This window comes from Gasterosteus aculeatus, chromosome 11, assembly GCF_964276395.1.
Source record: "Gasterosteus aculeatus chromosome 11, fGasAcu3.hap1.1, whole genome shotgun sequence".
Taxonomy (NCBI): domain Eukaryota; kingdom Metazoa; phylum Chordata; class Actinopteri; order Perciformes; family Gasterosteidae; genus Gasterosteus; species Gasterosteus aculeatus.
The window spans coordinates 4,266,736-4,290,501 of NC_135699.1; the positions used below are offsets into that span (position 1 = coordinate 4,266,736).

At 45.2% G+C, this 23,766-nt stretch overlaps 4 protein-coding genes and 1 non-coding gene across 10 annotated transcripts; 2 read left to right on the forward strand and 3 right to left on the reverse strand.

Moving 5' to 3' along the window:
* The first annotated feature begins 1,920 nt into the window (after window positions 1-1,920).
* On the forward strand, window positions 1,921-3,520 carry LOC120827221 (ferritin, middle subunit). The gene is made up of 4 exons (XM_040189926.2): window positions 1,921-2,374; window positions 2,626-2,772; window positions 2,898-3,023; window positions 3,114-3,520. Exons 1-4 carry the CDS (start codon window positions 2,273-2,275, stop codon window positions 3,267-3,269), a joined length of 531 nt encoding a protein of 176 aa, XP_040045860.2. The 5' UTR covers window positions 1,921-2,272; the 3' UTR covers window positions 3,270-3,520.
* Window positions 3,521-4,574: 1,054 nt separating this feature from the next.
* trir (telomerase RNA component interacting RNase) lies at window positions 4,575-7,942 on the forward strand. Of its 2 annotated transcripts, none has more exons than XM_078084506.1 (3): window positions 4,575-6,983; window positions 7,311-7,382; window positions 7,488-7,942. In XM_078084506.1, exons 1-3 carry the CDS (start codon window positions 6,672-6,674, stop codon window positions 7,593-7,595), a joined length of 492 nt encoding a protein of 163 aa, XP_077940632.1. In that variant the 5' UTR covers window positions 4,575-6,671; the 3' UTR covers window positions 7,596-7,942. The 2 variants fall into 2 exon arrangements, with proteins under 2 accessions (XP_077940632.1, XP_040045862.2); XM_040189928.2 differs by having other exon boundaries at window positions 4,575-6,965.
* Window positions 7,943-8,056: 114 nt separating this feature from the next.
* Window positions 8,057-19,944, reverse strand: ubn2b (ubinuclein 2b). Of its 4 annotated transcripts, none has more exons than XM_040189911.2 (17): window positions 17,134-19,944; window positions 16,175-16,303; window positions 15,244-15,345; window positions 14,793-14,924; window positions 14,568-14,674; window positions 13,656-14,154; window positions 13,293-13,363; window positions 13,057-13,186; window positions 12,636-12,742; window positions 12,409-12,519; window positions 11,778-11,921; window positions 11,626-11,676; window positions 11,488-11,530; window positions 9,842-11,122; window positions 9,390-9,603; window positions 8,872-8,940; window positions 8,057-8,651 (listed from the first exon to the last, which is right to left on the reverse strand). In XM_040189911.2, exons 1-17 carry the CDS (start codon window positions 17,455-17,457, stop codon window positions 8,605-8,607), a joined length of 3,561 nt encoding a protein of 1,186 aa, XP_040045845.2. In that variant the 5' UTR covers window positions 17,458-19,944; the 3' UTR covers window positions 8,057-8,604. The 4 variants fall into 4 exon arrangements, with proteins under 4 accessions (XP_040045845.2, XP_040045843.2, XP_077940626.1 ...); XM_040189909.2 differs by having other exon boundaries at window positions 14,568-14,677; XM_078084500.1 differs by lacking the exon at window positions 8,872-8,940.
* A 4-nt stretch (window positions 19,945-19,948) lies between these two features.
* Window positions 19,949-22,588, reverse strand: rpsa (ribosomal protein SA). 2 transcript variants are annotated; one of them, XM_040189922.2, is made up of 8 exons: window positions 22,389-22,588; window positions 21,721-21,890; window positions 21,484-21,602; window positions 20,948-21,193; window positions 20,558-20,686; window positions 20,294-20,456; window positions 20,167-20,208; window positions 19,949-20,082 (listed from the first exon to the last, which is right to left on the reverse strand). In XM_040189922.2, the coding sequence occupies exons 2-8, from the start codon at window positions 21,851-21,853 to the stop codon at window positions 19,991-19,993; spliced, it is 924 nt and encodes a 307-aa protein (XP_040045856.1). In that variant the 5' UTR covers window positions 21,854-21,890; window positions 22,389-22,588; the 3' UTR covers window positions 19,949-19,990. The 2 variants fall into 2 exon arrangements, with proteins under 2 accessions (XP_040045856.1, XP_040045855.1); XM_040189921.2 differs by having other exon boundaries at window positions 19,949-20,085.
* On the reverse strand, window positions 21,268-21,407 carry LOC120828537 (small nucleolar RNA SNORA62/SNORA6 family). Its single transcript, XR_005713554.1, has one exon. It is a non-coding gene; the product is annotated as a small nucleolar RNA SNORA62/SNORA6 family (small nucleolar RNA).
* Window positions 22,589-23,766: the final 1,178 nt, after the last annotated feature.

Sequence of the window (23,766 nt, forward strand, 5' to 3'; positions counted from 1 at the left end):
ATACATTGCAAAACCAGCGACGTTGTGACCGCGTCACGGAAGCTGCGCATGAGACTTTTTATCTCATAATTTCGACTTTTTAAATAATCATTTTGACTTCCTTAAATCCTAATTTCGACTTTCTTAAGTCATAATTTCGACTTTTTAAGTCATAATTTCGACTTTTTAAGTCATTATTTCGACTTTTTAAGTCATAATTTCGACTTTTTAAGTCATAATTTCGACTTTCTAACCCTATTTTTTTGGTGGCGGAAATGGGCTTCCATATTTTCAGCTTCTTCTCTAGAAACGTAAACAAATTCATTCTTTTTTACAATCTAAAACCTATAACCACATCTGCCTTTGTTAGGGATTTAAACCAGAAGTGCAACCTTGTCATGGAAGTTATAGTATGTGTAATAATGTTTAGTGTTAGAATTATAGTTTGTGTGTTATTAGATATTAGTTATTACATTAACATATTAGATGAAGTGAATGCAATTTGAATCAAACACAATTCATAGTCATTAAAATAATATAAACACTGTACACATTAACATTCTGTCACAATGTGATGTTAAAACCTGGGGACAGATGCTAATTGCCGTCCTTTATGGATTTCTCCCAATTTTATCCCCAAAGAGTTTTTTGGGGGAGTTTTTTCTCCTGTCAGGTAGTAAATGAACAACTTAATGCAAGGCAGCCGACTGAGGCAAATGTCTTGAGAATTGAACCACATGAACGCTCTTCGATCTTATGATGAAGTGTGATGAACGGTGATCATTAATAACTTGTTGTTGAATCTACTGGTCATATGTACAGTACGATGTACCTTTGTCACTTCAATCAAACCTTTTTTCTGTGGAAGCACACTTGGTGCAAACATTCCCTCTGAAAACTGGTTTCCATGTCAAAGGTCACACTGTTTGTATTTCCAGGGAAAGGCTCTGTGGTGTCTCACTGTATAAAAACATGATTAAATATTCACTTTTTCTATCTGGGAATTTATACCCGTGTCTTTTAGTAGTTTGCAGTATAATGGATCCAAAATACAAAAAGCCTAATTTGCTGTTGAGAGTTTTCACTGGTCGAGTCCAGCAGACGAACGTCAGCAACATCGTCCCCTCGGTCAGGTCTCGACTCGGTTCCTTTTTTTCTCTCACTTTCTTGTTCCTCGATTTTCTCAAACTGGTTTCAGCCAGTTGAGCTCTGCGCTCTTAAAAAGTCGAAATTATGAGATAAAAAGTCTCATGCGCAGCTTCCGTGACGCGGTCACAACGTCGCTGGTTTTGCAATGTACGCTATCCATCTCTCAATAAGGTAACTATTATGGGTGACTTTTTAAAAATGTAAGATGTTATACATGACCATACGTTATCTTAATCAGTTCACTGTTAACGCTAAGCACGTCAGACGCTCCTTTTGGTCACAGGACTCTTCCCTCGAGTCTGTGGAATGCTGAGTCACAACAATGACACAGCAAAAACCCCAAACCTGACACCACTGTTGTGCAAGGTCGACAGACGTGACACAGCGCAAAAAGAGGACGGGTGCTTTGTGAAACGCTGACACGCTTTATTCCAAGACATTGTTTTATTTAAGCTCATCATCCAATCTGCCCTCTGTCGTGTCTGGTAACAGCTGTGGTAATTCAGTAACACCAGAACAATCACATCGATTGAAAACACTATCAGCAGTTACACTTGTCTTTGTGTTTTATGAGGAAAAGCGAGTTGGGCAGAATCGGCCCAAAGTTAAGGATAGGAAGTTATTTTGTCCTTATGATGGTTGTCGTTTGTGCCTAGATTCACTTACTTTGAAATAGAAATGGAAATAGTTTGAAAAACAATTGCTATTCTGTATTGTTTGTAACAATAAATTGGTGTTTTTGAGATCACAGAAGTGCTTCGTCATTGTGCGTAAATAAGTCAACGCAAACCTGTATTTCCACAAATGAAAAAGCGGCAGGTAAGCAGCTGTCAGGTGCTCAACAGCCCATTGGTGGAAATGAAGAAAGAGTGACGTAACTTAACACGGGTCACGCGCTCTGCCGCTCGGGTATAAAGAGAGCGCGCGGCCACTGCCATTTCACACCAGGGAAGAAAAGCCAGCCGGAGTTCTTGCTTCAACAGTGTTTGAACGGAACTTCTGCCTTCGTCCCAAGAACTACATCATCTACTCTGCATTCCGCGCTCCAGAGACCTTCACTACTTGAACACCACCGAGAAAGTCGCCGTTAAGCTCTATTTTTGTACCGTTTTCTTAAGAAAAAAACAAAACCTCACCAGCCAAAATGGAGTCTCAGGTCCGTCAGAACTACCACCGCGACTGCGAGGCCGCCATCAACCGGATGGTGAACATGGAGCTGTCCGCCTCCTACACCTACACCTCCATGGTGAGCAGCGCGCCGAGAGGGCTTCTTCTCCTCCTAAGAAATGTAGCAACGTATCTGCATCTGTTGGTTCTGTCTTTATGTTAAAAAGAGAAATTAGTTGACTTAAATACAACTTGTATCATACATTTTTTTTTTTTTCCTAGGTAACGTTAATGCAATATTTCGATGGTGCCCCCCCATCGTCCCGTTTTTATTTTCTTAATGATTGGGGCCGTCTGCTAATAACCGTTTGACCTCCTGTCACCTCACAGGCCTTTTACTTCTCCCGTGACGATGTGGCCCTTAAAGGCTTCGCTCACTTCTTCAAGGAGAACAGCGATGAGGAGAAGGAGCACGCTGAGAAGCTGCTGTCCTTCCAGAACAAGCGGGGAGGACGCATCTTCCTGCAGGACGTCAAGGTCTGTACAGCCAGGAGGACGCATCTCCCGCATGTGGCAGCGTTTTCTAGGAACCGTTGACCCTTATTTGGTTTAATGTAATGACCGTTCAGTCTGCTGTAACTGACTTTTTTTTTCCTCTGCAGAAACCAGAACGTGATGAGTGGGGGAGCGGACTGGAGGCCATGCAGTGTGCCCTGCAGCTGGAGAAGAACGTCAACCAGGCCCTTTTGGACCTGCACAAACTAGCGTCTGAGCATGGAGACCCTCATGTAAGTGACTCTGCGCCACAGAGGGTACCGACAAAACCACTCGAGTGCATTTTTTTCAGTGCTTGAAATTGACTCTCTATTCTTTGTCAGATGTGCGACTTCCTGGAGACTCACTACCTGAACGAGCAGGTGGAGGCCATCAAGAAGCTAGGCGACCACATCACCAACCTCACCCGCATGGACGCCAACAAAAACAAGATGGCGGAGTACCTGTTCGACAAGCACACCCTGGAGGGAAAGGCATAAACGTGCGAAGTCGCAGGGTTGAACCAGGAGGGAAACGCGCCCTTCTGCTGAGCGTTCATTTGATTAAACATTTCATTCTAATCTCTAAATGGAGTTGACTAGTTCTCGTTTGTTCAGGTGGTTTCTTAATGTAATATACGGGTGGCGATGTATAAGGTGATGACTTCCCCCTCATTACCTATAAATCTCCTCGTATGGCATTTAAGGATCTGATGACTATGTGTTAATCTGAATAAACCTTTTGAGCTGGACTTGTGTGTCTGATCTGCCTCTGTTACACAACCTTTTCAGATTCACTTTAAAGCAGTAACGTTTACCCTCGCTCACACTAGTGCTAGTTCAGTACTTAATCTCTTTTTCTACATTCCCATGAACGACTACCCTTTAATCCACAATAGCTTGACTTGGTTTTTCATTATTCCACCCTATTGGCTACTTTGTCAATATAAATTGTTAAACACATTTGCCAGTCTTCTGTACTGCCAGGGACTGGAACCCTTTTCTTTTACAACAGTGGAACCTTTCAAAATAAAGTGCCCCTCTTTGGAATATGCTTGACGCTAAATAAGTGAGTTCTTCTCATTTTGTCCTAAATCTGTATCAGCTACTAATGAGTCCCAGCGGCCTCGTGGTCCTATTCAATACTGAAGGTATGTGTGATCACATTCGAAATTTAAATTTGATGTAATTCTTTTACAACCGGAAATTTAAAGATTAACAGTCATGGTATAGTTTCAGGTCTTCCAAAGGCTGCTAAACAAGTTTATTACAAAACTATAAATCTAAGATTCGCTTGGCGACTTTTGTGTTGAAGTGCTGAGCGTTTGATTCGACAGCCCGGACTGTCACACGTGCAAAAGGCTGCAATCGTTCCAAGTCACACATTACATAACCATGGAAACCTGGCCTCTGACCACTGATTGACAACTTCAAAGCAGTTCTTTTCTCCGCTACTTAAAGCCTAGTTTATGGTTGTGTTTTCAGAGAAATGCAGGGACACGCAAAGAGCCCCCACATACATGCAAGAGTCCTCGAGTTAGTTCTTGCCAATTTTTTCTGGTGGTTTCGTTGTTCTACTTTTGAGTGCCTACGTTTTTCACATACCAGCCATTTTTTAGTATTTCATAAAAATAAGTCATAATACATAAAGTATGATAAGAAAGGCACAAGTCAGACAAAGGTTGGTTAAAAGTTGAGTATAGTTTAAAATGTTATGAAAGCCATGTATGCCATATAATCAATGTATATCTTTAAAATGTCATAGTTTAGCATCTTATAGAGAGGTCCTGAAAATCTCTTCAAATAAGAAAATGTCATGAAAAAATACATTTTATAGTACACCGTTAAGGGAGGCCATAAAAAATACAGTAATTCTTTTCATGTCATGACATATATATCACTGAAAAACGCAATAAAGAATGGGATATGAGGTCTCATAATATTTAAACATGAAGCCATAGTTTCAAAATCCTGTGTTATAATAGTAAGCCATAGTACAGTAGATAAAAGCACAATTAGGTCCAAGTATTGTAAGTCAAAAGTAAAAAAAAACCCAGGTTATAGTTTGTCAAATAAAAAAAAAGAAAAGAAAATCATAGTATAGTATGTCCAAAAAGCCATTCAAAAGTTATAGCATGTTGATAAAGGTCATAGTATAGTATATTGGAAAATGTTTATAGTATAGTTGGTTGGAGAAAGACATTAAAAAAGTCATAGAATTCAATAAAAAACATAGCACAGTATGTAAAAAAAGACATTATATTGTGGGCTGAGAATATATATATAGTTGTATATTATGTCATAAGAAAAGGTCAGAAACAAATTATGTTGTAATATGTTTCTAAATTCCCCTGAAAAATCATAGTTGATCAAAACATTGGGGTATATAATATATTGACGTATAGTACGTCCAGAAATGTTGTATTGCATGTTGAAAAAGTTTTAAAAAGAGACCCGTACGGTGTAGAGGCTGCTTCGACCCTCAATGTGTGCAGCAAGAAGTTGGAGATGTTCTACCAGTCGGTTACCACTCTGTACTTCTCAGAAGTCTCATTGAACAAACTGGTTAAGAAGGCCGGCTCCATCATTGAAACATCACCTTTTGCACACAGGGCTGTGTGCAAAAGGTGATGAAGAGGAGGAAACTGAAGAGATGACCTCTCCATCAACAACTGCAATGACAATTTACAAAAAAAACAACTTAGGCTAAATCGTTCACACTGTTACACAGTTACATGGCGGTTTGGTTGTTTGGTTGATCTTTACACCACTGTTTGATGTGGTGTAAATATCACTGTTCGTTATACTAATTCAATACTATTCCATTCTCATTCTATGTACTGTGCATTTTTCTATTTTATATAATTCTTCTCTCTTAATTCTTTGCTTGTACATATTGCTTTAGGAAAAAAATGGCCTTGCAAGATTAGTAATTATCAATCAATCAATGTATCTATGACAAAGGTCATAGAATTATTTAGTGTGTCGAAAATAAGTATTGGTATAAAACTATAAAATATTAGAACAATTCACCTAATGAGTATGTCAGTAGTTAGTTAGTAGTAGTTTAGTATGTTTAGAATATTATGTCATAAGAAAAAATATGAATAAATATACTCATTTCAAGTATGTGGAAGAAAGCCATTATATAGCATGTTTAAAAAAAGTTATAGTATGTCTGAAAATGAATATAATAATACAAATACGTTTATGTCTTTGCGTAGTGACGGATTATCTCGAGATAAATACATAATGATGATTAAAATACATGTTAATTAATGTCCCTTTATAGCTTACTTAAAAAAAGTGAGAAAATATAATCAAGGCTTAAAATAAGGCGGAACACCATTATACACATATAATATTTATACACAGACGCTGAGGATCCTTAAATATCTGTTTCACTTCCGGGACAACGCAGCCCAGATGTGACGTCACCAGGCGGAAATTAAACATGGCCGACAACAACTCGCAAACGGCTGAAGTTAGCGCAACGCGTGTGTTAACCCGGAGAACCTCTTAGACGTTGCTGCAGATATTCTGACTTTGCGGTACACCTCTCTACCTTTGGGCTCGTCTCCCACATGAATTGGAGGTTCAAGTTGAGTTTGTTCGTCTGTAACGGACTCACTATATCGGACATTAGCCCGCCGCGTTAGCCGCGTTAGCCGGCGGAGCAGCGGCTGAATTTGTTTTTGTCCGGAGGGTGTGATCTGATATCGAGCAGCCTTTTTACTCCCCTTTGGACCGTAACATTTCATCTGGACTGCGTCTGTTTGTATCGCGGGTGGGATCCAGCCCGTCGTGTTGAGCAGCGTCGTTCATTCAAGGCCAACTTGGCAACAAAGCCGCGCTCCGCGGAGATCGGACACGCACTCGACTCGAGCCGCCGCACCGAGCAACATGGATCCAAAGCGCGCGCGCTGCAAAGCCCAGACGAGCGGCAGCAGCAGCGACTCCAGCTGCGGCAGCCCCGCGTCCCCCTCCAGCAGCCCCGCGCTGGGGCCCGGGAGCCTCGCTGCGGGGCCCGGCGGCAACGCGTTCGCCAACGACGGCAGCTTCATGGAGATGTTCAAGAAGAAGATGGAGGCTGAGGCGAAGAGGAAAAAGGACACGCAGCAAAGTGGTGGAGAGGCGAGAGCCACCGAGCAAGGACAGACACCAGTGGAAAAGAAGCCCCCTCCCGTGACGAGCTTTGTAAGGGGTTTGGCAGTTGTAAGATGAGATAGCAGTATTCCAACAAGCATCCAAAGCGGTGCTCTGACGTATTACATCCTGAAATAATGGCCAATATTTCAGTAGTGTTTGCATTTCACTCACGTGCCTGCGATTAGTTTTTTTTTTTTTTTTTAACACTTTCAATATTGTGGCTATTTGTAGACCAGCGACCACTAGGGATGCTCCTTCTTACTGGGAGGTGGTTTCTCCGGTGGTGCCGCAGGAAACTAAGCGTAGACCTCCTGCTCTGGTGTAGTCTCCTTCTTTGACAGTCCACCTGCAGGGGCTCCTGTAACGGTTTCAGTCTTCTATCCCCTAACCCAGGTGGGAAAGCGCAGAGGCGGCGTGTTCCTAAAGACCGGCATGGTTGCAAAGAAGCAGAAAGACGAAACAGAAGTGAGTGCCGATGTTTGTGTGGTGACGATTTAAGAGTTTTGGTTTGTTTGATGGTTTGTTTGTATGTTTTTTGACTTTAATCACCTTGCGTTTCCTCTCCCGCAGAGCAAGCCAGGCAAGAGCGATGCCTGGTCAACGTATATGGCCGAGGTAAAAAAGTACAAAGCCCACGAGTGTGGGGACGACGATAAGACCAGGCCTCTGGTCAAGTAGGGTTCCAACAAAGCGTATGCGAGGTGGACGACCTTCTGGGAGAAGCTCCGGGGCGGCCGGCCAATCCTGGACCTTCTCGCGCTGCCAGTTGTAGTCACGATTTGCATAAAGTCTTTCTCCAACTGCGTAGATTAACGGGCCATTTTGGCCTTTTTTTTTCTTTTTATATTGTTTTTCTTATTTGTTGGGACTCTTGTGATCTGATGTCAAAAAGGTGTTTTTTGGAAATTTGGCATTCATTAAATGTTTTCAATTTGTCATGTCTGGGTTAAGTTAGGGTTCATTAGCAGTTGGGTTTGATTTAAATAACCAAACCATTTGTCAATTAAATCTACACTGCCCATCAATGTCTGGTGTTGTGCCTCAGTTTTGTGTTTGCGCCTGTTAGACGCCACTTGTGTTTTGTTGCATCAGTCTCACTTGGTATCAATGTGAGACTGGAAAATACAACTTCAAATGTCTTTTTTCAATGGAAAGATTTTAATTAAAAGTAGGCTTGAGTTCTATAGACAAGAATTAATGTACAATGAAAAAGTGTACAGCCCAAAAAAAACAAAGCTCATTCTATTTGCAGTTTACATTTCTTACAGGTATCAGTGATAATTACGTGATTAAAAACAGCACCAAATGGACAAACTGACCATGCATCAGAGGGAGACACAAGGCACACTTTCAATCCCACCTACCACTCATTCAAACACACACACACCTAAAAAGCCCACTCGTTCCTCCTCCCTGTCCACAGTGATATAGGTCTATCTTGTAAACATTGCCAACCTTATTGTGTTTCATTGAAAATTTCTATCAATAGTATTTCAAAGTTATCAAATCAATTTAAAAAAGTTATATTTAAACTGGTGTTTGCGAAAAGTTGAGCCGTTCTCTTCAGATCAAATATCTTAAGTGTAACAGAGTCCTCATTTCAGATCTGTCTGTCGCCAAAAGTTAATCAGTCCCAACACGTCACATGGTCATTTTATTAGACAGCGTCCCCTGAAGTCCAGCGCTATCATAGAGTCTTCCTCTTGGCGTCTCCTCCTTGGCTTTGACTGACATCTGGACAGGAAAGAGTTTTTGAAATGTCAGTGAAAAGCATCGACGGACTGGAAACTTTTTATGGATATGTAAATTAAAAATGACGTATAAAAGGCATGCCTCCACCAACAAGCAGGTAACCGAATAGGACAACCTAGAGACGGACAACACCAGACGCTTGGAAAGAGGGGAGGGTTAATGGAGCAGGCTTTTGAGGGTGGAGGGAGGGTTCAGATTTTACCTGAGAAAGCGAGCTGCAAGTGAGGAGGCAGAGCAACCTGAGACCCTGCCTGGAGACTCTTATACAGATCTGAGGAGACAGGACAGAGGAACAAGGAAGGGTTGGGGACACAAGGGAGAGAGAGAGCGACATGGTATGAGGTGAAGGGCGGGTGATCACAGCCAATGGGAGGAGGGGATTGAAGAGTTAGGTGGGTGAGGTGGAGTAACAACACAAAATTGGCATTGTTTTGGTAGAGAAAGTAGGGATAGAAAGCAAACAGAATGGAATAATAAAAACAGGAGAACAATCACAAAGCTCGCATTTGACACACAACATGATAAAGCATGGTGCTATGACATCACACACACAAACACACTGTGTGCAGGGACACCAGAACGGACGACACAGCCGGCCCTAATGTTTAAACACGAGTATTAAACATACTAAGTTGCATGTAGAGCCTGCCACAGTTTTCTTAAATGTACGTGTGGTGCGTTATACTCAATTTGGGCCGTTATTCTGCGTGCGCCACTCACTCTGGGTCAAGGTGGAGAACGACGCGCTGCTACTGGCTGCCGAGCCGCCGGCTGTCGTGCTGGAGCCTGCCGCGCCCAGCGGAGGCAGGTTTAACAGCTGGGGGAACTGGAAGGGCAGGGACACGGGCACCAGGCCCCCAAGCATCCCGAACCCCAGGGGGAGCGAGGAGGCCGAGCCCAGCAGGCCGCCGCCTGCCACCGAGGAGGAGGAGGCCTGAACAGAAGGTTGCAGATGAGATGTGCAAACACTAAAAAAAAACAGGCCAACCACCTTCACACGCAGCCTCCACCGCTTCATTCCCGACTGCATCCGCATCCAAACGAAATAAATGAAACCACTGTGACTGATTTATAGCTTGAGTGGGGAGTGATGTCACAGCACACGCGTTCAAAAACTCATTTGGACAAAACAGTACCGGTTTCAATCATCCCAACACGCTAGTGGTACAAACCTGTGGCAACTGAGAAGAGCCAGAGGACGCTGGGACAGACGTGACCGGCTTGGCCCCCTGAGGTGTCCCGCCCCCCATCCTCTGACGCTGGCCCTGGTTGGCAGAGACTATTGTGGGGGAGGCACTGGGTCCTGAATGCTTGCTTGCGGACATGGTGTTAATAAGGCTGGCGTTGGTGCTGCTGATGTTGGCCGTCTTCTGGCTGCCTGCAGGAGTGTAGCTGACTTGACCCTGCTTGGTCACTCCTCCCTGGGCACCCGTGAACGCCGCGCGGAACCCGGCCGAGCTTTTGGGAGAGTACTGATGTATTGGGGGGTTTGCCTGAGACCGTGGCGTTATGGAGACGGAGGGCGAGGCCGAGACGGTGGTGGTCGCGGCCGAGTTGAGGGTGCGCGGCGTGAGTTTGACAATCGGCGGAATGCTGCTGTGGGCCGACTTGGTGAGGGTGGCGTGCATGGGGGTGATGAAGTTGGACTGCGGCCGGGTCTGAACCCCTGAGAGAGTCTGCGTGAGAGTTGGGGAGGATTTGCTCAGCGGGCCGTGGGGCAGGCGAGGCGTCTGGAAGGTTTTGGGGAGCATGTGCGAGGACGACATGAGGGTGTGCGGTCGAGGCTGAGGCGACGTGATGCTATGAGCGCTGGCGGCTTTATTATTGCTGCCTTTGAAGATTCCTGAAGTGGGGGCCCCCGCCTTTGATCCCGGCGCCACGAGCGGGGACGCTGTGGGCGGCGGACGCGGTTTGGGCGATCCTGCAGAGGCCGGCATGTTGGCTTTGGCCACGCTCAACGTCCTCTGAGTGTTCAACAGTGAGAGTCTGTGCGCCTGCGCCGTGCCCTTGGCGACCCCCATTGCGTCCGTCCGCACCGGGGGCAGCGGCGCCGAGGTGACAGAGAGGGGCCGGGACAGAGAGGTGGAGATGGACGAAGAGGTAGAGATGTAGTGAGGTGCGTTGGAGCCGGTGGTGCTGATAGAGTTCTTCTGTTGCTGCTGCTGCTGCTGCTGCTGGATGAGCGGCGAGACGAGGAGCGAGGAGGGCTTGGCGGCGGCCTTGGGTCTGTCGGGGGAGGGGGGGTTGTCGCCGTGGGCCAGGCCCTTGGCCGCGTTGCCGAGGATGGCCAGGGCCTGGGAGATGGAGTCCAGGGAGGGGGGCGCCAGATCGTCGTCCAGGGAATCGATACATATGGGCTCAGACGGCAACTGAGGTGGTCGCTTGGCAACCTGGGCCGCGGAGGAGGGAGTGGTGCCCGCTGAGGGTGTGGCCCGCTGGACCCACACGGCCTCCTGGAAGTACACGTGACACCATTAACACACGCTGCATTTACCATCACCGTAATTCATCATGTAAAGGGACATACATGACATACCAAATGTATATTTATTGACATTTAGTCAGCCAATTTGTTAGTTCCCTTTCTCACAAGCACATAGGAAGCTATTAATAATCAGAATAATCCTCCACCCCCCCCCCTTATTGTACCCAGACAGAATTTTGGAATTGTAAAAGGAACATTATATTCAATGTCCGTTGTCCATCCATATTGTTACATGAATGGACAGAAGGTCGGACTAGTGTCCATGAATAAGCATAACAAATCATTTCTTAATTAAAAAAACTGAACCCTCGATTGTGGATATAAAAGTCTTACCTTTGGCTTGGCCTTGGGAGTAGTGACCATCCTTTTCTTTGCTCTGGAACCAAAACAAAAAACACACATAAAGGAGTGAGAACAATCCAGACAGAGTTTGATCTGTAGATATACGTGAACAAGAGTCACGTGACTCACGTGTAGCCAGTGAGGTGACCGTGAGCCATGATGCTCTCTTTGAACAGCATCCTGCAAACAGAAACACACACACATCAGAAAAGTACTACACAGCAAGTTGAAGACATACAATGCTGCAGGTATTTCAGTGAATACCAACCAACACAACGTACCTGGCCTGCATCCACCCTTTAGGCCACAGAAGTTTGACTTCGGTCTCCATGAAGGCTTTGAGGTAGTCCTCCAGAGACGGCGAGCTCTTGCCCTCCAGCTTGTAGCAGCCCAACTTCACCCGCACTAGATTGCATAGTAGTAGCCTGGAGGGATAGAAATAAAAGGAGGTTGGAGAAAGACACAAAAAGGCAACGTGACCCTTAAATCACATTCCTCTCTGTGGAAGTCAAATTTGAAAGGATGGTTGTGGCCTGCGGCTATGATGATGATCGTTGTTTAAATGATCAGAAATAACAAAAAGTACCAGTCAACAACCAGCAGGGACTGGTTTACATTTAAGAGTAACGTAACTTAGATTATTATATAACTTTAAGATGAAATAAGATAATCCCTTATTAGTCCAGCAGAGGGGAAAGTGACATTGCTGAGTCAACAGCAAGGAGTAAAGTGCAAACAAGCGACATAATAAAAAAAAACAGGATCCGTGGTTGTGGAACCTGTTGCAATGTAACGTGCAAGTGCCTTTTCTATTCTCAGTACCATCGTCCATTAACTACCATTTCAATGGATAAATGATCTTTTTTTCACATTTCAGGGGGAAAAGTTACACACACACACACACACACACACCTGAGTTTTTCGTCCCACACAAACTTCTTCCGAGGGCCCATCACCCTCTTCCCCGGCTTCTCCTCGTCATCATCCTCCGACCCGTTCTTCTCTCCCTCCCCCGACTGCTGCCTGCAAGCACGGACATGAAAATTAATTAAATCACAACACATTTTATAGGAGGACGGAAATACAGTTTCTTTTTAAATGCAAACATATGCCGCGGCCGACCCGACAAGCGTCCTCACTTTGCCACCTTGGCGATGCAGTCCATGTTGTACCGGGCGATCTGCTCCGGCATCATGCTGCACACCGCCAGCTTTAGCTTCAGCAGAGGCATTCGGAGGCGGTCGTCCTGGGCAACAGGGAGAAGCACAGTCAGAAATAACAAACACACAACCTCACAACACTCGCACGCTTAATACATCCGGACCGGTTCTATATGGCATTTAAAAAAAACGTGCAGCTCGTAATCATCAATTCTAGGCCTTCAGCACAATCTGCTAATCAATTACATAGAAACAAACTGCAAGTGGAGAATTATTCAATGGCCAAACGTGTCCCTTCACCACGAACACCTGCGACCTCTAGCCGTTCAATTCTTTACAATTTTAAAGCAAATCCAATTTCCTTTCAAAAAGAGACATGTTGTGATCAGACTGCAGTCACCTGTATGTTGAGGCTGAGCTTCTTGAGGCGTTTGAGCAGGGCTTCCTTATTGCACGGCACAAAGGCCTCCAGGTGGGAGTAGACGACGGCGCGGACCTCCACCGGCTGCTCCTGAACCTGCAACTCAATACTGCGGCGCGGCGAGGACACGCAGAGGCGTGTGTCAGAGATTTAGAACCGTGTTGTTGTTTTTAAATATATGCATCTCATTACGTAGATAAATAGAAGATACTCACTCCAGGAGGATGTTGTTCATGTCCAGTGTGAAGAACTTCTTCCTGCCCTCCGCGTCGAACAGACGGGACGCCTGTGTGAAGGGACAAGCAATGTGTTCAGATTTCTGCCGCAGGCTTGACAAAAAACACAGCTACGGAAAAGGGGTGAGAATGATGAGATGTTTAAGCTTGTTATGCCAAATACTGACAGGATGTATTAGTGCACCTTTTTAGAATAAAAAAAACAGAACATCTTTAGGTCGCTCAAATCATGGCGCTCTTGTTGTAAACAGAACCACTAATCGTAAAAGAACAGCAGATGAATCAATAAAGCCAAAGATTTCTTAGCTGCTGCGCGAATCAAACACACGTGATCCCGCCTACCGCTCTCAGGTCCTCGATGCGCTTGCTGAGCGGACCCGGGAGTCCGCTGGGGAGAGGGGGAGGGGCAATCACATTGCCCTGAGACACTCGCCCGCCCCCGGCTTTATGTCCCATGCCGAAGGCGCCGTTCTCTCCCTGCAGGGGGCTGGAGGGCTGAGGGGAGTCCAGCATGGCGAAGTCCAGGTCGCCCATCATGTCCTGCAATATGTCGTTGTTGGCCGTGCCCAGCAGCGACATCACGGCCGGGTCGGCGGTCAGGTCGGTGATGTTGCACTCGCCGCCGCCGGCCGCCTTGGACTGAGCGTTGAGGAGTGCGGCCGTGGCGTTGGGCGCCTTGGCGGCGGCGGGACGCGGCAGACCGCCGGCAGCTGTGTTCCTCTTGCGCATCTCCTCCTTCTCCCTGGTGAAGCGGCGCAGCATGTTGGCCAGGTGGATGGAGTCCTTCATCAGCTTCTTCCTCTTTTTCTTCTCCGGCCGATGGACATTAAGGGACGAACCTCTGCCGAGCACATGGAGGAGAAAAAGCAGTTCCATTTACTTGCAGGGGAAAATTGTGTTAATTTTAGGAATTTGGGGCAAATTAATAACAAGTGAATGGTAAATGTTACATGCAAGTATCTAAGTGTGTTTTTTATGTTGAGATACAGAGGATACACCGGGAACAAACAACAAAAAACCTTCTACACTCTCTGGAGCAGGTCCGATATACTATCATATAATATATATATTATAATATATGTAAATGCGACAACACTGTTAAAACTCCGCCTTGAAGAGGGAGAAAGTGTATGAACAACATATGATGTAGGGACAGTTTATTTCTTCCATTCTAGCCACCTAAGTTCCAATGAATGCGTCCTCACAGCATTGTTGTTGTGTGCTTTAAACTTATCGCAGGGAAAACCAACTCACCCGGCTTTCGGTACTTTGAGCTTCCTGGGTTTCTTTTCCTCCAGAATCCCACCATCTTGCTTTTTCCGCCGCTTCTTTATCACGCGCTCCTCGCCGTCTTTCGTCTTCTGCTGAAACAGGTGCAAACGGTCGTTCTTAGACGGAGGAATAAAACGAGAACACGACACATCGTTTGATGTCGTTCACAGCCTGTGCTTCAGTGAGTGCTGGGGGGTGAGAACAAACCTTGAAGCGATTGTCCTCGGCGCCGGCATTTTCGCCCTCGGAGTCGGACGCGGCTCTGAACTGTAAGGTTCCCGTGTTGATGTAGAAGCCTCCGTGTTTTGTGGTGAGCGAGGCAGGAACCAGCTCGTCATACTGAGGCCAGAAGAGAAGTAGGATTACCGTTAGTTTCCCGGGTGGAAATATATATAATATATAAAATATACATCAAAGGACGTTAGCCTGTTATTTGGGGAAAATGCTGATTCACACTTTTAAATACTTTCAGACTTTTTTTCAGACCAAAATGGGTGTTGAATAAATTGAGAAAATATTTGAGTGACAATGAAAAAGTAACAGCCCTGGATCTCAGTAAACCCACAGCCCAAAACAGAGGGCTTAACTAAGCTAAAACCACCTGCCCCCTTATGTGGAATGCAGAACTGACTTATGTTTTGGCAAAAAGGGAACTCACAGCCTCTGAATTGTCTATGAAAGGGTCCGTCTCATCGTAGCCATAACCAATGTCTATGAGATCCTGCATTCGGTCCTTTTTCTTCTTCTTCGGGACGCCCCCCTGCAAACAGATGAAAAAACAAAAAAGCAGTTTAATTAGGGACGTCAACATTAACGCATTAATCTATGCGATTAATGTGGCCTAGACTAATGCAACAAAATATTTTAACGTAGTTAACGGTCGTTTGTTTACTTCCGGTCCCGGAAGTTGACAGCGGAAAACAAAACGGCTGCTAGCTGCAGTCAGTTACATCAATATGGAGAGAGCTTTTTGCATTGGAAGTAAAACAAACAGAGGCGCGACATACAGCGGAGAACTGTGCAGAGGGATTACTCCACGTGTCAATCTGAAGGGGGGTAAGTGGAAAACGGACCACTTAAATCCCTGCTATGCTAAGCCAGCTGCTAGGCTACTTCCATCTCAACATCTAACCTGCATGGCACACAGTCTGCAGAACGTCCTGGCTAAATGTGGGGACATTGTTGGCAAATCAAACACAGCCGTCAAATGATGGAGAGTTGAGAGCAAAGTGCACGAGGACATCAGGAAGAGCTGCTAGTTCAAGATGCTCAAATGTATGTAGTTTTGTGCTTAAAATTAAATTAAAAATTAAACAACAGTGTCTAAAATACACGCTTTCTAAAGTGATTACTTTAATATTTGGTCTTTAAAACGAACGTCCATTATAAACAACATTGTAACAACAACATTAATTAATCGCCATTGATCGAGATTAATGAATTTCCAAATGTGAGATTAATTCGTTCATTTTTTTAATCTATTGACAGCCCTAATTTGAACCCCATCCATCGGACATTTGTAACTGTGCACATTGCCTACTCTGTCGCAGCTGTAACAGATGTGAGCATCTTGACAGTACGAGACTTACATATTTGTTCTCAAATTTCTTGGCCATTGCTTCCACCTCCCGTCTCTCCCGGTCATCGTCAGCAAAGGGGTCGTTGGGGTCCAGGGGGGGAGGGAGTCCTTTGGGGACTGTTGAACCTGCATGTTTTACCTGAGGGGAAAAATAAGAAATTGGTAAAGTTAGGACGCGAGAAGAAGTGTCTTTTTTTATGTTTGTATCTCGTAAAAATGGCTCTGAACCGCAGTCAGAATGTTTTAAAAAGGGGCTGATTTCTCTGCATAAAGATCGGGTTACTAGTCACAAAGTGAACTACAACTATGGAAAAAGTTTTTTTTAAGCCCACTGTGGCTCCTGAAGGAGCTATTAAACATCTGGGGGTGTCCGATTTACTAAATGAGGGTTACTCCCTATCCATGTGTCAAGATTAAGAGATTTTCCGACCACACAAAGCTGTAACCACAACTTGGAAACTTTTGACTGTTCTTAAAAAGATCCACTACATCTGGCTCGACGCTTTGCAATAAATAAGCACCTCACCAAGCAAACCCGGACGGCTCCCATCAGCCAAGTATCACTGAATAAATATGGCGTGTCTTAAATCAAATGTGTATCATACTTCCTCTACTTGACTCCAGCACGGAGGGGCAGACACAGGTGGAGGGTTTCACCCACGAGAGGAAATTAAAAGTCTTCATATACTAAAACTTCCTTAAAAAATATTTTTTATATAAATATTTTTTTTTATTTCCGACCTAAATATCCTGACAAGTCTTTGGCCCAAGACCATGATAAATTAATAAATATTAAGCATAAAGTGCTCGTTAATTGACTTCGTAACAGCCTCGTCGACGCCACTTACCCGCGCGACTAAACAACACGTCAAAAGTTTGACACCGCGGCTGCTGCCTCCCCTTCCTCCCCCTCCTCTCCCTCTCCCTCCCCCCCATCATCATGGTGCCCGGCGGCGTGCTCCCGCTAACCTGAGTGGGAGTTGTGTTGACCAGCTCGCCGTAGTTGAACTCGGAGGACCCGCAGTCGCTCGGCTCGGACAGCGGGAGGTGGAGGCGGACGGTGGGTTTCACCTCCGCGGTCTCGGCGTCGCCCCCCTTCGCGTTGACGTTACCGAACGGACCTCCGCCACCTCCCGACGCGACCGCCGCGGCGTCGCCTCCATCTCCGTCTTTCCCGAAAGTGATCTCGACGGCCTCGTCTTCGCGCCGGCGTTTCTTGCCGGACTCCGGGTTCGGCGGCGAGGTACTGAAGGAGGAGATGGTGACGAACGGCACCTTCCTCGGCTCTGCCATCTGACGCTGACGGCCCGACGACCGGGAGGGGGGGTGGGGGGCACGCCGCACTCCTCTGAGGCCGCCGCGGGCTGGAAAGCTAGAACCTGGAGATGGTGGACAAGTAACGTTGGAGCTAGCTAGTTGCTCTGCTTGATAGCTTCCTCCGAACGTGTGTGGCGAGCAACACAATGACTTTTATCTCCTCCCAGCGCGTGTTAATCCATAAAGCGTTGTCCCCGGCAGAGCCCCCGTCCCCTACGAGGGACTTAAACAGTGCGAAATAACAGTTTTGCGCGCTTCCATGAAATTGGTGGTTAGCTACCGCAAGGAGGGTTCCGTAGTAGCCATCTTGATCATTATTATCATTATTCAGTGGCTGGGCGTGCGCGTGAAAGGAAAGCGGAAGTCGGGGAGGAGAAGGAACAGCCTTTGTCCAATGGCAGTGCTGAAACACGCCCACCTGACCGACACGCGCGAATGTGGAGGGGGCGATTGTTCTGTACAGGCGGGATGTCCGCGCCCCTGAACGCCTCACTACTGTTTACTACGGCGGGGAATTCGACGTGTGGTGGTTTTTCCATAGATATATATATATAAAGGCTTGATGTCTTATCTGCGTTGCCGGCGAACGGAGTCGAACGGCTGCACATGGCGGCCATCTTGGTACAGTGAGCTCGCGCACTCATAACATTGTGTTGTGTTTAAGTAACCATAACTTTCAACCGATTTGGTTTGTTATAAACGTTGAAGTTATGCGACTGCATACATGCATACTATGAATAATTCTGTTTTGTTCTAAAAAAATAGAATAATGTTCTAAAATAGGTAAAAAAATTCCCTTTACAAATATAAATCAAGAAATGCTCCATGTTGAAATCCCCACCCTGTACAGAGATGTATTTATTACACTGCATACTTATGAATAATTATAACCATGGGTTTTCATAGAACATTATTCATAAGTATGCAATGTCATTACTACATTCCTGACATTTATAACAAAACAAACCGTTTAAAATCGGTTGAAAATTGAGCAAGTTATTATTATTTAAATGACATGTACCACTACCAACACAATGTTATGGGTGAGCGAGCTGACCGTACCAAGATGGCCGCCATGTGCGGACGGTCCATACTCCGTCGGAAGACATATGCTTTTTTTTCTCTCTGCCCTACATGTTCCTTAAAATCCGGAAATTAAACCATCAAGAGTTGTGCTTCAGAAGTTCACTCTCATAAAATCAGACAGTTTTGCAATCCAGATGCTGAGTAAACATTTTTTAAAGAGCAAATTAACGCTGCGATGCCAAATTCGGATTTGGAACCAGAACCAGAATTTTGCATTTAAAATGCAGTTCAAATGTTTTACATTTTACTTTCAAAAGCAGATGTTTAAGTATCTTCATATCCTGTACGAGCTATATGGGGTAAAATCTAAAATTACTGAATTCACAATTTGTGCTGGCATAATTGTATGTGCATGTCAAGATAAAGCATCAAAAACATGTAGATCAATAATCGGTTAGAAAATGTAATTCTGAAAGTTTCCTTTTAAAATAAATCTTAACTATTAATTCAAATGCCTTGTAGTGTGGGGTCTTAACCCAGAGACAAAATGGCAGTTTTGTGTTGTGAATGTAGTCAGACTTTGTCCCCTTATTCATTAGTCATTTAGCAGACGCTTTTATCCAAAGTGACTTACAATAAGTGCATTCAAACAGGATACAAACTCAGAACAAGAAACAAGTGCAATTTTCTCAAATAGGCCAATTTGCTATAGATAAATTGTACTTATGGCACTTTTGCCAGTGCTTTAATTAGTTAGTCTTTTAGTCGAGGTAGAGTCGGAAGATGTGAAGGCTCTCTGCGGTCCCGGTGTCTCGTTCCACCATTTAGGAGCAAGGCCAGCAAAGAGTCGTGATCTAGTCGAGTGTTTTGCTCTCAGTGAAGGAGGAAGTTTTGCAGCCTGAGAGTGCGGGTCGGCATTCAATGATCAGTGATGAAAGTGATATTTTGCTAATTAAAAAGCTTGTTTAATTATGGCAAATCTGTATGTTCGCTTTGGACACTCAGGATTCAGAGATCAAATTTGTACCGGCGTCTCAAAAATAACCTATAACTGAAATACATAAAGATAATCGTAACCAACCCAAACTTTGCTATCAATAGCGGAAAAGACAATACTTCCAGTTGCTCTTTATCCTGCAATTTGTCAAAGCTGGTGTCATAAAGGCCTTTAGGTCACACCGTTGAAAGCAGTCATGTCATCTCACAATGTTCCACTTCTCATTAGACTTTGTATTTTGACAGTTGTGCTCAATTCTTTACTGTAACCAAATGCTTGGTAAGGAACATTTTGGGTGTATCAGTAGGACAGATTCAGTGTTGTACTATGCTGAAACAGTTTTGTATTTACAAGAACCAGTCTTCATGGTTACAAGTTCATTGAGACTGAAAATTTCAGCTAAACCACCTTGAGGACCTACCAGTTAAATAAAAACAGAAACAGTCAAAGTGTGAAACACTGTTTATTGTTGCCATCGTTGCTGATTTAAGACCAATCGGCAGCAGCGCCACCCCAGTCTGATGCCTGGGCAGTGGGGGCAGTGGACCAGTCCTCTGTGGCAGGCTGGGTGCTCCAGTCTTCTGCAGGAAAAAAGATTTAGCATCAAGTAGGAAAATTAACAATTTAAAGATTTACGTTAAACTTAATGAAAAACACCTCACCTGTCTTGACAGCTGGAGCAGCAGCAGCGGCGGCAGCAGCAGCTAAAAAGATTGAATAAAAAGATCAAAATAAGTTCAACCATTTAGTGGCAGGTCGGATTAAGTGGTCTATCAGAAGGACTCTTACTCGCGGCAGGGAACTGTTGGATGGGCACAGATGGCACAGCAACACCCTCAGACCAGTCGGCCACCTCAGGCTGGGTGAACTCTGCAGCGGGGGCGCTCCATTCACCCTGGAACTCCTCCTTTCCAACAGCCTTCTCAGCTGCGGCCTGCTCCTCCTTCTCAATCTACATCAAATATTTATACGTTAAGAGTGTGCAAAACCACCTATGTAACCACAGCAACCTCAAGCCACTACAGTTTGTACGGTGCACTGGGGTGGTCTTACCTCCTCGGGGTCCCTGTAGAAGTACAGATCTGGCATGACCTCCCATGGGTGTTCCCTGGAGATGGTTCCCCTCATCCTGAGAACCTCCCTGGCCAGCATCCACCACATCAGACCGACAGAGTGGTGACCCTGCAAACAGTCGCAAATAAGTATACCGTATAAGAAAAGCTATATTTATTAAACTGTTTACAAGATGCAAACATGTAAACGTTCTTTTTGTAGCAAGACCTCCACTCTGACCCCCCCTGAGTTGTTTAGAGAGGCAGAGTGAGGCCAAGCGTTATCATTTAGCACACATCCTACACCCAGCACTGCACAGACGAGACAGCGCCGGGCTCTAACGGTGTGCAAGATGAAAGCTAATAAGAGTTGCATTTCAGATGACCTCACCTTGTTGTTACAGGGGATAGCAATGTCCACATATCTCAGTGGGGAGTCCGTGTTGCACAGGGCAATGGTGGGGATGTTGACGTAGGAGGCCTCAGTCAGTGGCTGATGGTCAGCACGAGGGTCAGTCACAATCAGGAGACGGGGCTCTCTGAAAGCTGCCTGGATCTGATTGGTGAATGTACCGGGGGTGAACCGACCGTGGAAGGTGGTGGCACCGGTGGAGGAGGCGAACTTCAGCACAGCTCTCTAAACGGGGTCAGAAACAAGTTACTCAGGATGTCTCAAATTGAAATTCTGACTGATCTTCTTATTACACACATAAATGTGGCTCAGGTCACTATCAAACTCCAGTCATGGGACAATTGTCCTAATGGTGTTAGCGAAAACCCGGCCGGCTCACTCTCGCACTCTTCCGACACCGGAACACCGACATCAGTGCCCGGCTTTAACAGAGTGCTTATTCTCGCGTGTGGCGATGTAAACGGGCAATCACCACATCACGTACAGGACAACAAATGATCATAAGCGATCTTTACCTGCCCAGTGTTCCTTGACGAGATGACGCAAACGTCAGCCGGGTTTTCAATGGCAACAATGGCCCTGGCAGCAAGCAGCAGCTTCTCCCAGGTCCTCTTCAGGTTGATGATGTACACACCTGGTGATTGACAGACAGACCTCAAAAGCATAAAGAGCAGGTCTCACTTCATTACTCAAGTACTACCACGGGGCAGATGACCATATTGAAAGACTTGGTCTGCTTCACTTCAACTTACCGTCGCTTTTTCTCTTGTACACATACTGATTCATCTGGAAGTCCAAGTTGGTGCCTCCCAGATGAGTTCCTGCGGCCAGGAACTTCAGCACATCCTCCTCCTTCATTTGAAGGACATCTAGACCCCCGGACATCGTGACCGCTTTCCCTGCGTTACGAGTTATGGGAGAGCTGCATAGAAGATGAGAAGCATAGGTCAGATAATAGCAGCGAGTTTGTGCATAAATACCGAACGTCGATGTACAAATTATGGGAGTACGTGACGTTAACTGCCATCTAGACACTACGACGCTAACACTCGCATCCTGGTTCGGGAGGAGCGTAAAACACTGTTAAAGAAGTGTGTTTCACCTTATTGAAATCCTAAAATCCGTAATTTCATTGTAGTTGAGTGTCTTTAAATAATTTCGGTAATCTGCCAATATGATCTGGTACAGATGCAAAGAGCCGAGCACGAGCGGAACACTACGAGATGAGCGCGTGTCAACGGCTAACAGGTTAGCTATGCAGGTTAGCATATATTCTTTTTCATAATTTTAGATGAAATATACATGATAGGTGGGGTTTGTACTGCCTCACAGCGTGCTTTATGCGTAAACTATGGCTACTGTATATCTTAGGGGTCACTTAATGGTGTATTCTCGAAATAAAAACGGAATAAAAACTCACCACGAAACAACGCCGTATGGAAATCTGACCACACGGTGAAAAAGAGGACGCTGGGAGGAAATGACGTGGTATTAATACCAGATCTGAAAAGCCTGTGATTGGTTGGTTATTGCAACGGGCGGAAATGGATTCCCCACATCCGCCGCCAGGGGGCGGCAGCGGCGTCGTCCTTGGGGACGTGCTGTGGCGATGGGAGCGGAGGTAACCACAGGGCGGATGAATGTCCCATATTAAGACAGCGCAGATGGAAAGACCATATTAAGACAACGCCGAGACGCTGACCTGTGTTGCAACTGTGTTTGCTCAAGATAATGGCTTCCAGGGACAAGTACACAATGCCGCAACGAGCTGATCAATCATTTCAATAAAGTGGGTCTTGTGCAGGGTTGTTGTGCTCTACTCTGAAAGGACGCTACCGATTACAACCGCGCGGGGACAGGACGCGAGCAGGTGGGACAGGTCGGTTCATTGGGAAATATGTGTTGGTCCAAACAAGTGTATTGGAGGATGTCAAGGACATTGGAGGCAATCGATGCCACAAATAAGGATAACAAAGGGAGGGACGCCTCACACGGTGAATAACATGTTTTTCGAGTTTTCTGGGAACATGAAGAGTCATTAGTCATTTTATATTCAACCAGCAAACTATGGTCCACTATTCAGTCAGGATCAAGTCAACGGACTGCTGAACAGCTTTTTTCTGCAGTCAAATTACATTTAAAAGACAAAGATTATAGATGTCAAGCCTTCACATAAGAGATGTGTAGGTTGCTAATGTGTTCGTTGGTGCACTTTATTTTTAATTTGTTTAATCTTTTTAACTTTAACTTTTATTTTTAAACTAATCCATAGCATTATAATTCATTCCTCTTGCACGGTGGTCTTGTCGTCCATTGTCCATTACTGTCTGCTGTTATGCACCAACGGCCAAGTCAAAGTCCTTGTATGTCTGACATTATGACAATAAATGTTTCCTAATTCCTGAATATACAGATCAGAATTAAAATCAGATAAAAAGTCATAGTTTTGACAGCACTCTAAAAATATATAGCCTACCGTATTTCTTTTTTAAATTTTGTTGGATGTTCATTTTTATTCACTGTGTCAAATTCCTTGTACATACGTAACAATACAATTCTGATAACTCATTATTTCAGCCGATAGCTCAAGCTGCACAGCTCACTGTCTTACTTTAAACTTGACAATCCTTCACTGTTTGCCCGTATGTCCCATTCCACATGTCACCTCCCCCTGAGCAGCTTATCTCCACCTCACAGCCCTGTGAGAACTCTTTGGCCTTTCAGCTCTGGCAGTCTGCTACAACCTGCTGACCAATACATCTTCCTGATCGATTACTTGTGAAGCTATTGTTTTGTTT